Source organism: Falco biarmicus, chromosome 3, assembly GCF_023638135.1.
Source record: "Falco biarmicus isolate bFalBia1 chromosome 3, bFalBia1.pri, whole genome shotgun sequence".
Taxonomy (NCBI): domain Eukaryota; kingdom Metazoa; phylum Chordata; class Aves; order Falconiformes; family Falconidae; genus Falco; species Falco biarmicus.
In genome coordinates this window covers 61,678,044-61,692,809 of record NC_079290.1, presented here as the reverse complement: position 1 = coordinate 61,692,809, position 14,766 = coordinate 61,678,044, and the positions used below count along the sequence as shown (strand labels likewise).

At 40.9% G+C, this 14,766-nt stretch overlaps 1 protein-coding gene and 1 long non-coding RNA gene across 16 annotated transcripts in view; one reads left to right on the top strand and one right to left on the bottom strand.

Moving 5' to 3' along the window:
• PIEZO2 (piezo type mechanosensitive ion channel component 2) overlaps positions 1-14,766 on the top strand; it is a 315,127-nt gene that overhangs the window by 297,880 nt on the left and 2,481 nt on the right. For all 14 annotated transcript variants that reach the window (XM_056332062.1, XM_056332065.1, XM_056332072.1 and 11 more), the window contains 8 exons: positions 1,418-1,576; positions 2,939-3,086; positions 5,549-5,737; positions 6,178-6,270; positions 7,986-8,158; positions 10,200-10,316; positions 12,341-12,420; positions 13,789-13,969. In XM_056332062.1, coding sequence (XP_056188037.1) covers positions 1,418-1,576; positions 2,939-3,086; positions 5,549-5,737; positions 6,178-6,270; positions 7,986-8,158; positions 10,200-10,316; positions 12,341-12,420; positions 13,789-13,969 — 1,140 coding nt within the window. The remainder of the gene's footprint in view (positions 1-1,417; positions 1,577-2,938; positions 3,087-5,548; positions 5,738-6,177; positions 6,271-7,985; positions 8,159-10,199; positions 10,317-12,340; positions 12,421-13,788; positions 13,970-14,766) is intronic.
• The window catches only part of LOC130146182 (uncharacterized), a 31,247-nt gene continuing 30,328 nt past the window's right edge, over positions 13,848-14,766 (bottom strand). For both annotated transcript variants that reach the window (XR_008820781.1, XR_008820782.1), the window contains 2 exons: positions 14,529-14,689; positions 13,848-13,983 (listed from right to left, as the gene is read on the bottom strand). This is a non-coding gene — a long non-coding RNA (uncharacterized LOC130146182). The remainder of the gene's footprint in view (positions 13,984-14,528; positions 14,690-14,766) is intronic.

The window sequence follows — 14,766 nt, the reverse complement described above, 5'->3', positions numbered from 1 at the left end:
AACTCCTCTCTTAAGATTTAAATTTCCTTGAAGTATTTACCTCGCTCCACTGACTGTACAGGGAAATTGAGTGTGTCACCTGAACACATTACACTTCATTAACAGTCAAGTAATTTTACTGGGAAAAAAAACAAAATAGGTGCATAGTATAAAGACAGATTGGAAGGTCTCATTTCCTCTCACAACCAAATGTTTTCTTTTTCCTCAATGCAGTAGTAATTGTGCCTCAACTTGAGGAAAAAAATGCATTTTTCAAGTGGATCTCCTATCTAATGTGCATTGAGAATTGATAGGAAACTTTTGGCTTGCTTTGGTCACTTGAAAGGCAATAAAACAATTTTGACTTTTTCTGTGCTTTTATGAAATTTATATCAAGTTGTTGATCTCAAATCTGCATCAGAAACCTCCTGTATTCCTTCTAAGTTAGGCTGATTCTTAGAAGCCCCTGAAAATTTCTTAATGAAAACAGTTTTGCAGGAAATAATTGAAAATACTGGATCATGTCCATCACAGGGCATCTCCTGCAGTTCTACCATGCTATTGAACTGCAGTCAGAAGTGGCACATGTTCACCAAGATGGTCAGGGGGATGGAGCACGTGATGTGGGGGGAGGCTGATGGAACAAGGTTAGTTCAGTCTGGAGAAGGGGAAGGGAAGAGCTGTGTTCAGCTACCTAATAAAGAGGGCATTGAGAAGAAGCTAAGCTCTTTTCAGATAGGACAAGAGGCCACAGGGTGGAAAAAAGGGACATTTCAGTTAGGTATGACAAAAAATCTTTTCACCATGATAGTAATCCAACACTGGAGCAGGTTGCCTAGACAGGTTGTGGGGTCTCCATCCTCAGAGATACTCAAAACTCAAAAGGACAGGTCCCTGAACCTGATTCAAGCAGGGGAGGCTGAAAAAGATGATCTTCAGAGGTCACTCCAGCTTAGATTCCTGTATGAGTTCATCACCTTTGAGGTGCCCCCATGAACACAAATAGCCATTAAAACTGTCTAGATTCTGTCCAGATGCCAGCCCTCCAAAAAGCCAAGAGAAGCAGTGTCTCCCCCGGGCTGACAGAGGGATGCGCCGTGGTGGGGTCGGAGGGCAGGCTGGCCTGTGTCAGGCAGCAAGGCACCTTCAGCATCCAAAGCGAGACTGCACTACCCCAGAGACCTCAGTCTTTGGCAAGCTTATTCCCAGTCTCTCTCCTGTCACCCTGAAGCCACAACAGGTGCTGTTTATACACTTTCTCATCCAGTGTCTTTCAAATACTGTTTTAACCCTGCAGTGGATTAAAAAAACCCTGCAAGGGCTTTTCACAGGATCTCAGGAAAGGAAAACTGTTAGGAGCACAAAACATTTCAAGCTAATTTGGTCATACACAGATACAAAACTCATCATTTCCCTTTATCTGTCTTTTCCATTACAGGAAATTTAGCCAGAACACAGTTGCCCAGCTCTGGTATTTTGTGAAATGCGTTTATTTTGGCTTATCAGCATATCAGATACGCTGCGGATATCCAACTCGTGTTCTTGGTAACTTCCTCACCAAAAGTTATAACTATGTCAACCTGTTCTTATTTCAAGGGTAAGTCTAGACCTACTGACCTCCTCCTTTCTTTTTTGATCTGTTATCATGAGATGCTGGGGTTATTCATGACTTCTTTTCACAGGCTGCTGGAAATGAGACAGTAAATTTTGCACAGGACACTCAGTATATGCCATATGTCCCCTGTAGTCCACAAAAAATCAATTTCAGGAATGCAAAATTCAGAAAAATCGGTCTCCTACTCTGCATCTAGAAGCCTGACACAGCAGTCAGCCGTTCAGGCCCATATGGAAGACACTTTTAACACTTCTAAGAAACCACCTCTGTGAACAGAGATAGGGGCCACACATTGTACTAGAAAACAGGTAATGTTATTTGCTCTGCAGTCCTAAAAAGCAGTAAGGCATCAAATCCCAAAGAGATCTTTGGAGCAGGTCTACAAGGTCTACCTCAGCGGGTGAGAGGAAAAAAGTGAAAGACAGTACACATAAGAAATAATAGCCATGCATCAAAAAGTATTTCCTTTGTGTATCTTTTGAGAAGTGCTGCACATTTGAAACTCTCCGGGAGTTAGGAGTAACAGGTAACAAGTAACAGGCACAGCATCACCTCAGAGTGAAAGGTAGTGTTAGTGAGGCATACCCCACCCTTCATTTATGCTGCTACCATGATGTTGTGATTAAGCCAGTTAGAACTATATACATATTTCACAGAAAAAGCTGGAGTAATTTCAGCCTTTTTCCAATATTTGCAGTATGGGCTTGTTGCATTCCACTAGGAAAAGTTACAAAAGAAAGGTTTCTTTGCATGAAATAGTCTTTGTGACCTGGCCAAGCAGAAAAGTGTGGGACTAAAGGGAATGATGTGTTTTGAACAGCTGCTATATGCATGTTGGTTTCCTGTTAGCTCACCTCTTTCTGCTGCTTAACCCTGACTCATAAAGCCCAATTCCATCGGCAGCTGAGGACTGCCCACCTACTGCAAAAAAGCTGTGCACCACTTGGTGTAAGGAGGTATAAAACAAATCCTCACCATCCTGTGGAAAGGATGTTCCTCTGCTCTGCTCACAGGTCAGAGGGATTTGGGGATACAAGAATGTCTCTCTCATACTATTCTGTCAGTGGCTCGATTACAATTACTGGGCATAATGATGCAAAAGTGTGTTCATGGCTCAACAAGGAGATCTAGAGGAACATGAGCTATGGCAAAAGATACCACCCCCAAAACATCAGTACTAGCAGTGCAATCTCAGGATATGATTTTATTTGTGGCTGCAAAATCTCCCATTAAACTGTGTTTTAACATTGACTTAATACTCCCTCTTGTCATATGTATGCTTATTGTGCTTGTTCAATGTGATCCCCCATTTCTTATGAGTTATCTGCTGTGGTCTCCCTTCAGGTTCCGCCTGGTTCCATTTTTGACTGAGCTGAGAGCAGTAATGGACTGGGTTTGGACAGATACCACTCTCAGTCTTTCCAGCTGGATCTGTGTTGAAGATATCTATGCTCATATATTCATCCTGAAGTGTTGGCGCGAGTCAGAAAAAGTAAGGAAGCCCCGTATGAGTGATACAGGCCTCCTCTCCACCATGCAGAAATGAGAAGAAATAATCATGAGTCCCTAAATAATTGGGAAATCAATCATAAAGGCAGTTTGTTAGAAGATACACCTGGCATTTATGTTCAGAAATATTCAGACTGTGGGCTACTTTGTGTTAGTTGGCAGTGAGCAAGTGAAACTTCAAATGGCTTCTCTTTTGTGCCTAGCTGATTTTTCCACCATTAGCGTGAACTTCACAAGCATGCGGCTGCTAGCTGAATTGCATGCCTGAGTTTCAACGCCGGGGTTGAAAGTCCTGGTACTCACACAGGCTTGTTTTGTCTATAACAACTAAATGAGTAACCTGCAGTAGCAGGGAAACTGTAGCTGAAGAGGAAGGTCAGGAGAAGGAAGACCTCATGCCTCCACAGTGTAGGTCCCAGGGACACCTGGTTCATGTAACCGCAGAGGGAACTCTGCTGCCTCCTTTATCTCAGGCGAGTCCCTGCACATCCAGAACTGAACTGCAGGCCAGATAAACCCATTTGTCTGCCTGAAATTTCAGTCTCTTTAAATCATTTAAGCTTCAGTTCAAATTAAACTTGCAAATTCTGGATTCCTTATAACCGCTATAAAGATTGCAACCATATGCTTGCTTATTTTGCCAGTTTGAAAAAGAAATTAAACATTCTTTTAAGAGTGACCCAACCAGTCAGAAATTGTACATCTGCAATGAAATGGCTGTATTTTTAAGTGTTACTGACGTACTACTTTTACTATAATCCTGTCTCTTAATGGCAATTACTTTCCAAGCATGTCACTTAGATTAACTCAGAGCTGAAGTGCACACAAATCTTGCATATAGGCTTTTTCTATATGACTTCCATTTCTGCCATGAATGGGGTGTCATCAGAGGCGTCAGGAGTCAGAGGAGTAATAATCCAGTCCTACTTTGTCCATCTCGCTACACATTTTAACACTACAACAGGATCACTCTGCATGGTATGTAATACAGATCTGACATGGGAAGGTTTCCACGTCTAAGCTAACATGTGTGTGCTGATGCCACGTAGTGAAATAACTACCCATGACTTTATGAGTGTTGCTGAAGGTACTTTGATTCTCTCTGTCTGCCTCTCACATTGAGTAGTGCCTAAGTACTCTGACTGCTAGAGGCTGTCTGAGCTGTTCAGTAACATCTTTAAAGGTGCCTGAACTAATCTCATACAGACAAATAATATACTCCTGCTGATCTTGATAAGATATTTTAATGAAAACAGTATTCTGTAGTGCAAGACAAATTATTTGATACACTGCTTTTGAAAAGTAACTGATTTGTTTTAAATACAGCATTGTATTACAAATTTAATATTCTCCTAGGGCTTTATGGATTCATGTTGTAAAGCAAGAACAATTTCCTGAAAGCCAGATTCCTGGTGTGTGTTTGAGGTGCAGTGCAATACAGTGCCTCTTTATTTGGCACATGCAGTATGCAGTGCATGAAAGACAGGATCCTAAAACGCTGTGCAGAATTAAATCCTATAGAAGTATACACCAAAATAAATTGCAGTAATAGTAAGGCGTTTTACAGGATGTAAAGCTATTAAAGCTATTAAAGTATTCAGCTATGAGGCCAATAACAGAGTGGAAGTTAGGGACAAGGCAGAACAGACATGCCCTGTGATCTGCTTTGAAAAGAGAAGGCTAAAAGGAAAGTCACTTTTGGTCTCAGAAGCTGAGAAAGGGGAGGGTGTTACATCAGCAGTGTCAAGACCAGGAACAGCAACAAAACCTTAAACATTTAAATGCAGTTGGCGTGAGATTCACTAGAAACAGATTGGTTCGAGCCTGTGAACAACTCTTAGAAATACTGTTTGTGAGGTGTGAAATGAGTGTGGAGGTAGTGCAATATCAGGCAGTCCTACTGATTGTGCATGGCAGTTGCTGGCAAACCATTTCCCCATACACACTGAAATACAGTTTGCAGCATCTCAAGTTTTATGACAGTAATTCTGTCTTAAGGAGCTTTGAGAGAAAAATTTTTGGAAGGACAAATACAAGTGGGTCATTCCCAATAGCAGTTTTTTGAACCAATTGTTGTATCACGGTTGCTGCTGTTATTTTATGTTTGGTTCCTGTGAGCTCATACTCGCATTCATTCAGACAGAAAATTCAAATTATCTTGCTCAATTTTTTCCCTTCTTTATAGTTGTGAACCATGGAGGTTTACAATATTTTTCACACAAGACACACACTTGACATGGGTTCATTTGGCAGTTTTCTCTCTTACCAGAAATTCAGTGTCTGTGCAGGTTTGGCTAAAAATCTCAAAATAATTGGACTGACACTGGGTAGCAAATTACCACAGAAGATAGGAAGCCCTAAGATCGTTATATATTCACCCATCAAATCATACCAAGCGTACCTCTGATAGAAGAGACATTACCATGTTGCTGTTTGCTTTTGCAGAGATATCCCCAACCAAGAGGCCAGAAGAAAAAGAAAGTTGTGAAGTATGGAATGGGTGGCATGATTATCGTCTTGCTGATTTGTATTGTCTGGTTCCCACTGCTCTTCATGTCTTTAATCAAATCTGTTGCAGGCATCACCAACAAGCCTCTAGATGTATCAATCACAATAACTCTAGGAGGTTATCAGGTAAAAAAGAAGAAAGACTAAAAGCAAACTCTGTTTTTGCACTATTTCCTTGTCCCATTTCTTATTCAGTTCATTGAATTGAACTCTTGCCTTATGCAAGAGAACAGGCAAGCTCCCACAAATGATCCCTTTTGGGTTTAAAACCACTGTTTATCACTGATGTAAAATAATACCTTCATCTTCAAGTTAAAACCATAATCTAATGTCAGTGTAATTTGAATAAATTATCCTATATCAGGTACGCTGAGATAGCTGCCTACGGGCCCACATGGTAAATATAATTGGAGGTATCTTGCTTCTCAGTGGAATAATACTATAACCTTCTCCGGTTGAATTGAGTGCCATAATTGTTTTGGACTGTGATGCACAGGATGCTGTACTGCATATGTAGCAGCTGATGCGAAGTAAATGTGACAAGTTTGTGTTCTTTTGTTTCCCAGCCTATTTTTACAATGAGTGCTCAGCAGAGTCAGCTCAAGGATTTGAATCAGACTGGTTTCAATGCGTTTCTGGGAAGCTATAGGGGTAACACTGTAAGTGAAATGTAGAATACCTCATTACTTAACAAATGTGTGCATGTTTCCATGGAGGCCTTTTCTGAGCTGTGTTTGTGTAGTTGTAAGTGGTCAGCAGCACTGCCATCATTTGGAAGATGTTTTGATGCCAAAAAACCTCAGAATGAAGAAAACTACTAAAAGACTTTTTGTACTTTAGCAGCAAGGTATTTATTTTCTGTGCAGGGGAGGAGGTGGTTCGCACCACAGAAACTTTCTCCGAAGTACAGGTGTGAAACAGGCTAATTTAAACATTTGACATACATGATTGCAACGTCTTCTCATGCATTATTCATGTAATTATGACATCTCGTTGCATATTAATGATGGGCAGAGTCTAGGAGGGGCCTGGGTGGAGTTTAGGCGGAGTCTTCTCTTGGCATCAATTTTAGAGGGTCGTTCTGTCCTTCGGCTTCACTCAAGTGGTCTTCCTCAGAGTTACACTTTTCAACTTTCTTTCATAAGTGACCCTGCCAGGATCTTGTACATGAAAATGGCTTGTTACCATTTTCTTCTATTTATATGTCTACCTAATTTATGATTTCTAGTACCGGGTACAGCGATTTCCAACAAAGGCTTAGGCCTGGGTACAGTGAGCAAGAACAGGGCCATTCAGTACTACATGCTATGGTTCCTCAGTAACCAAGTTGAGCAATCTTCTAAGGCAGGACAGAACTTTTACCTGAGACTTTTCTCAGGTGGATCTTTAGGTTTTTAGGCCTTTTTCCTTTTCAGTTTCCATAAAGAGGGATTGCATGAGTAAAGGTTTGGACAGATCGTTTGTCAGAACAGGGCTGGGTTATGGTAAGGCAAGTTACCATTAATTGAGACATCTTTGCACAAAATCATGGAAGTCAGAAATCCTAGTTGTCCTATTGCCTGAATAATGTCCTCCCCTCTAAATGACACAAACCTTCAGGAGACATGATGCTGTTGGCGTACTGCCAAAACAAACACGCTGTGGGGACACAGCAGTGCTGGCACTTTTAAGCCCTGTCTTGTTCCTATAGCACACACGCTTTTACCGCCTAGTGAGGACATGTAGTTCTGGGAAAAGAAAGTGTCTATGGCCTAGAAAAGTTTTGACATTAAAATGTCAAAACATTTAAACATAGTCTCACTATTTTGTGGTGCAACATGCACAAAATTATCAGAAGTTTCTATAGGAAAAGGACTAGTAATAACTGTTGCATTACTAAAGTAACTGGGGTTTGATCAGATATAACTTTAAAAAAGGTGCTTGCTTCTAGCCCATTCAAGAATTAACAATGTTTCATGCTAGATCCTACCAAATAGCCCATGTATTATAGCATTAATACTGTAATCTTGATCGACTTTGGAAGTTAGGATTTTCAAGTTGCCTTATCCTTTGCAGACTTCTTTCGATGCAGAAAAGTGCTTAACATAAGACAGAGTAAAATTTCAACTTAAGTAGACTCTACAGGTTTACCTGATGAACTTTCAGACTCACTGTGGCCTATGTGGCCATCATTCTTCAAACAGCAGGGCTGTTTTTGTTTTGCCTTATTAGCTAGGCTATTCTTTATTTATTCCTCCTTCCATTTAAAGCCCCAGTTGGTACTGAGGAAAACAATCAATGCAAACCACTGCACTTACAATTAATCAAACATTGACAATTCTGCCTGATTGGTAGTGTGACTGGGAAATTTTGTTTTCTTCTTTTGCACCTACAGGCTGCTTTGCAGTTTCTAGAGGGCTATGGAAAAGAAGATATAACTCTAGCAGATCTAGAGGGAAATTCAAACTCTTTATGGACCATCAGCCCTCCCAGTAGACAGAAAATGATACAGGGACTGCTGGATTTTTCAGCTGAGTTCACTGTAGTTCTTTCATGGAGCATTCAAAGGTAATTAACGTGGCTGTTCTGAGGCTGATGGATCATTTGCCAAGCGTTCATTCAGCAGAACACTTCCACGCTGCATTTTTCATTTAGTTTTCCAGCAAATTCTGTTGTACTGCAGAGCAACAAACCCTGAAAGTGAGAGGGAAGGAGATAGAGAGTAGTGATTTTGTTACCCAGCAAAACATTTGTTGCCTGCAGTTCTCAAAAAATAAAAAGGGAAGTGGAACCTTCCAAGTACATTATTTAAAAGGGCAGGGTGGAGTTTTCAATGGGACTTGAGGGGAAGGAGAGAAAAATAAGAACATTTTATCCAGTTTTAGATGGAGATGTTCAAATACACTGCCCCAAACAACCATCTTGTTAGCATTTATGGGAACTGAATACTTAAACCTAGTTAAGGCAGAAAACTATGAGGAAATAAAAACAGAAGTGCACTCCTCTTTTATTAAGAGTGTCTGGAACTGACACAAACTATTTTTTAAATACACATATACTCGGAGACTTTGTTATGCAAATAGCATAACAGTGGCACAGATCCATTTTGTTGAGATCTTTGCCTGTTTACTTGTGATTCCTTTGGCCTTGGTGAGCTATTACTTTACAATGAAGTTTTTGCAAGAGGCAGCCTAGAATGTAAAGTAATTGCATGCAGGCTAGAGCACGCCCAGTCACCGAGGTGGTTTGTTGGCAACTGTCTGCCAGCTGGGATCCCTGTGGACTCCTGGATTAAATTGGAATTAAGTCATCACTCCATGGAAATTAAGTAGCTTTGCAGCTCCAGTACCTACCTGTTTTGTTGGAAGTAGACACTGCATTGTTATAGCAATCTTCAGCAAAAGACTGTGCACAAGAAGGTCAGCTGAATCACTGTGGGAGCTCTGAACTCACTGGATCATTCCTTCCACATTGAACAACAGGCTTGTAATGAATCTGCACCCTTAATTCAACTTTATTTGACCCCCCCCCTTTTTTTCCTGGAAGCATGCGGTATTAGCTAGTGAATTACATCACTCCATCATTTCTGAACTTTATATTAATTTTTAATACTACTACTCAGTTTGCTCATATGCTTGCATAACTACAAACATTCATACACTAGTTGAAAGAGACCTTTTTCACCCTCAAATTACATCCTGTGGATTACATTATGACCGTGAATGACTAAAAGTGGCAAAGACTTACCACAGCGACCTTCCACTTTTTCTCCCTAAAGGGAAACTGCTGTCTTTCATCTAGGCCAGGAGACCACAAGCAGCTGTAAGATGAGCCTGTTGTGTCGCTCAGGCAGTGTACACACTTTCTGCCTCTGCACATCATCTGCAGGGGATGTTTCTCTGCAGCCCCCAGCAGCCCAGGAGCTGCCCTAACCCAGCTGCCGCATCCTGAGAGCAAAGCATGGCACAAGGCATTGTGTGAAGGCTGATCCTGCCCCAGCTGTGTTCTGCAGCTGGCGCGAAGACTTCGGGGAGGCAGGGGGGTCCTGTCAGCCACAGGTTTCTGCTGGGCAGAGGTGGGAGGTTGGGAAGCTGTAGCTGGCTGCAGCATCCTTAGCTTGTCTGACACAGAAAATACTCTTTCCCATTCTGTTTTAATGAGCAAAATGGCATTAATCTGCCATCATTGTCCTGTAATACATACAAAGGCATTGCCAGTGAGAAAAACATACCTTTAAGGCAGCTGCATGGCCTTTGTGGGAAAACACACCATCTCAGGTACAGGTAGCATGATGCTTGCTTTAGCAAAGACTGGGATAGCCATGGTCAGTGCAGTTAAGACTAGTTAGACAGCTAGCTTTAGTGTGCAGCAAACAAGTGTTTAGGTCAGGGGTCCTCAAACTACGGCCCGTGGGCTGGATACGGCCCCCCAGGGTCCTCAATCCGGCCCCCGGTATTTAAAGAACCCCCCCGCCCAGGGTTGGGGGGGGAAACCAAGCAGCCTGCCACTTCGTCCGTGTGCCAGCCCCCTGTTTAAAAAGTTTGAGGACCCCTGGTTTAGGTTATGCCCTCGTAGGCTGACAACGTGTCTTCCCTTTTACTTACAACAGAAATCTCACCCTTGGTGCCAAAGCCGAAATAGCATCAGATAAACTCACCTTTAGTCTACGAGAGAACACCAGAAGAGAGATTGCTACAATGATGTCTGGACAGCAGCTGGAAAAGGTGTAAGTTATTTTCTTTGCCTATTTATATGCAAAGCTTCCCTTTTAAAACCTAATTTCCTAAGGAGGTCAGGCTTGTGCAGCTGTATCATTTGCCTGCCCATCTATCCTCCCTCTAATAGCTTTGGAGCCTTGTTCACGAAGGCCAACAGCATTGAAGTAGCATAATAGTAACATGAAGGTTAAAAGCTTATTTCCTATGATAAATTCAGGCTACGAAGACTACGAACACTGGAACACCACCAGCAAGCATGGTGAAGCTATTAGCTACTTTTCTTTGATTTATTGGATAAGCACAAGTTCAATATGGTGAATTCACAGTTAAACTCTTCAAGTTACTTCAGCTTGATCTGAGGCTGTTGTATTGATGATTTCTTTGTTCTAAATAGCCATCCAGACCGTATTTCTCATTGTTATTCTTGAATAGTATTAGATTAGCAAGGAAGCTTTAAATCACTGCGGTGAAAGGGTAACATCTACAGTTGTTTCTGACATCAGATCTTTTCCTGTAATGGAAATTCACAAGGCAGAAAGAGCATGCTCTTCATATGAGTATCAAACATTATTCTGTGGATATAGCCTTATAGCATTAACAGCAGTGGTGCCTCTTCAGATTCGAAAGGAGTCTGGCTCTTCCTGTTCCACCTGCTCGCGGGGGATTACTTTACAGCAGTAGTCTCTAAATAGTGCTAAGCCAACATGTCATCCCTGAAGGCCACCTGATCTGATTTGTGGCCACAAGAGTTGAAAAGTTAAAGCTGAGACCAGCTGGGATAAGTGAAATCTCTGAGAGGTTCATATCTATTAGTAGGTGGAAATGAAATTAGTCTTCTCTGTGCAAAGCTATTTTTCTGCACCCACACACACTTGTATATCCAGACAGACTGCTGTTGCACATCTGATCATCACATTTAAAAAATATTCTATGCCTCTTCTACTTTTCTGTTGTGTGAGGGTACAGGAATATTTCCTAAGGTGATGTAGTGCCAAGGAGGGTAGATTTTGCTCGTTTGCAGGAAGAGGTAATTAATTTGTAATTCTCTCTTTGCAGGAGGCAAGCAGTAACATAGAAGATATACCCGCATTTGCTCGTGTTGCAATAATATTGTTGATTTAATCCTTTTTTTACTTTGTCATAAAGAAAAAGTGGTTGTGGCAGCTAGTAGCCATTTGACTACTTCAGCAGGGAGCTTTCTGCCACCACCTCTGCTGGGACAACTTAGCTGCTGAGCTCTTCGCTATCTTTTGGGCCTGCTGGAGTGATCAGGAGGGGGTTTAAATTGGCCACCTCTGTTCTTCCGCAGCCTGGTGTATGCAATATAGCTGAGCATCACAGGACTTCCCTGAGAGCTCTCCTCCCCTAGAATTGTTCAGTCATTTGAGGAAAAAGCTGGGAAAGTATCTCTGCTTTTAATGAAATGTCTCTCTCTCTGGATGCCGGTAACTTATTCCCACTGAAAGTGATCTGATTTTTTACTCCAATGGAAGAACTTTTACAAACATCTTTCTTTTTAAGTTTGAAATCCTCCTGCAAACTGTGAAAATATTTCCTGATGAAAGATTCTGGCAAAAATTCTCACGCTTTTCAGGTGTTATTATCGAAACATCTTGCAAGTCTGAAGTAATAACTGCTCTCACCACATATTTTTCTAGCTACATATTTTTCTAGCTTGTGTACTACTGGTGGTGTGTTGCCTTTCTTTGTGCTGTTTGTATAGCTGACTATAAAAGCAGCTTTGTTAAAAATGGGAACAAAATATAAAGTCTACATTCCTTGCAAACACACATGCCCCAGGTGTGTGGGATTCATGGCGTGTGAATGGCAACATTATGGATGGAGCTCCCTGCTGAAGTACTGACAGAACATAGTTAATAAATCCAGCTACCTTTCAGATGTGACATCTGAACACTATAAAATCATAGCTTAAGCCAAGAATTACCGGGAACTGTGTATATCCCTGTTAGTCATTTCTAAATTATTTTAGAGGTATAAAAATATGAAATATTTGCTTTCTCATTTTTTCCAGAACATTAGAGACAGTGTACCCATACTACATCAAGGCTCCTAGTGATTCTCTGGCAAAACCCATAAAGCAGCTATTGACAGGTATGTGTCCAGACCATAGAAAGCAGAGTATGGTTGAAGAAGTGCAACACAGCACTCACACTTGCACATTCACTGAGCTGTTATGGGGCACCTCAGGCTGAAATGCACTTGCAATGGTTTCTACCTGATGCCTGCAAGCTTGGGGAGACATTCTGAAGTAATACAGTTTAAGGCAGAAAATGCATCTGGATGTATTTTAGCTTTGTATTTAACAGTAAGGACTCCTAAGGATGAAGTCTGGCACCTTCCCTTCGAGTCTGCTTTCAGGAACTGCTTTTTGTTGTTTTCTGAGCAAGTGATGACAAGCATCACTTCTCTGCATCTCCCTGCTTGCTTACAGTCAGTAGTGCCACAGGTCTGCAAATGTAGCTCTTCGGCATAAATAGTGACACTGAATGATATTTTTTTTCCACTGTTCCTTCCGTATTGGCTACAAAGAATCCAGCTTAGCTAAATCATTGAATTTCAGAGGGCTATTACCCAATCAGAATGCATACAGGTACTCACAAACATACAGAATATGTGCAAACATACATACACGCATTTGAAATATCTGTTGGGTTGGAAAAGTAGGAACGAGTCTTTATCTAAGAACGCTTTGCTTGACAGAGGTTAAATTTGGCACTCGGGCATCGTAGTAGTACTATGTAGTACATTACTGTTCAAGGTTTAGCGAGCATGATTAGATTAATTAGGAAAAATAATTCCTGAGGTTCAGCGTAGCTCTGTGAGTAGCAATAAGTTACAAGTGCTTCACTGTCATTAGTCAGGTCCTATCCTAAAGAACTATTAATGTGAGATTCTTCAAAAGGACTTTAATTAACGTATACACTGCTATTCTATGTTTCCCAGAAATCAGGAGGGCCAGAGTTCACCTCCTGTCTGTGTGATCAGTGTGCATAATAGGACAGTGTGCTTTTCTTGATATAAAAGTATAGCATCTTTTATACCAAGACATAAATAATTTACAGTGATAGTTTCGCTTTGACACATAGAAGCTGACCACTCTTCCTCCAACTTAAATGTCTGTCTTTAGGTCTGAAAGACAGACATGCTGACTATCATTGACACTGTGGCCTGAAAATATTGAAATTATTTGACAGTTGTACAGAAGAAAATGTAGGTGATACAAAACATTTTATTGATTTAATGCACATTCAGATGAGATCTACAGAAGGAGAACCACAAAAGTCTCGATATTGTACTTTTGTACAGAAATAACTAAAATGATTTTTAGGATTATAACAAACCTTTACTCCTACATTTCTCAGTCATTTTATCATGCAGATGTTTGAAGTATCTGAATCAAAACAGTTTGACTTTTGCAATTCTTGGTATATATATATTAACATTTCTTTTTTTCAATAGACTGCAGATGGGAAAACATTACAGTTTCCCTAGTCAAAAATGTGTCCGATGAGGGAGTTCGTGAGTGGTGGGTTTTGAATCAGCTTGGAAAAAGATACAAAACATCTGAAGAGAGTCTTGAACTCTTCATATTCAGTGATAAAGTCAGTCCACCAAGCCTCGGATTCTTGGCTGGTTATGGGTAAGAAGGAATCTCTATGTAAAATTAAAATAATGTAGATAAGATAGAAGTAGAGGTGATTTCATTTGATGGTTTTGCAGTTTTATTTCTTTTTTGTTGTTGTATTGTTTGAACATTACAAGACTTTGAAAAGGGGTTTTGTGAGATTTTCAAATTCATGTCTATTAATGTTATCTGTAGAAGGCTTCATATTTGTAAGGAATGGTATTACCCTCGATACCTCCTCTCTAGTGGGAAAAAAGGCAGAAGCACCCTTTGCACCAATTCCCTGTTGAATTAAAATCATTAAAAAGATGTTTGTTTAACTACAGGTCAGGTTCTGCCCAAACTCTGCCCAGTCCTGTATCCAGGACCCTGGGTGTGAAACAGTTATGAAATACATCTCCACAGACAGAGGAAGGCAGGAGACATTGCCTTGCCTGGAGATACGCCCTCCTGGCACTTTGGAGAATGCCTCATAGGAGAATTATCAGGGGAGGACAGATAAACATTAGTCTGTCACCAATTATTACATATGTTAATAAAAAATATTAGATGTGAAACCTGACAGATCATTTACCTTTAGCAGCCAGCACTTGTCAGACTTCCCATTGTGACTTCCAAGCTGTAGCAGACAGGACGTAAGACCATCAGCAGCTGGGGTTAAACTATTTAAGTCAGCAGCCTCAGCTGTTTATGTTCCCAGACTTCTGTGTTCAAGAGAACTTATTTTCTTTCATCCTGCAGCACAGCAGAAACAGGATCCTAATTAGAAATTAATGTTCACTCGGTTGACAGACTTCACTTAGCCCTGTAGA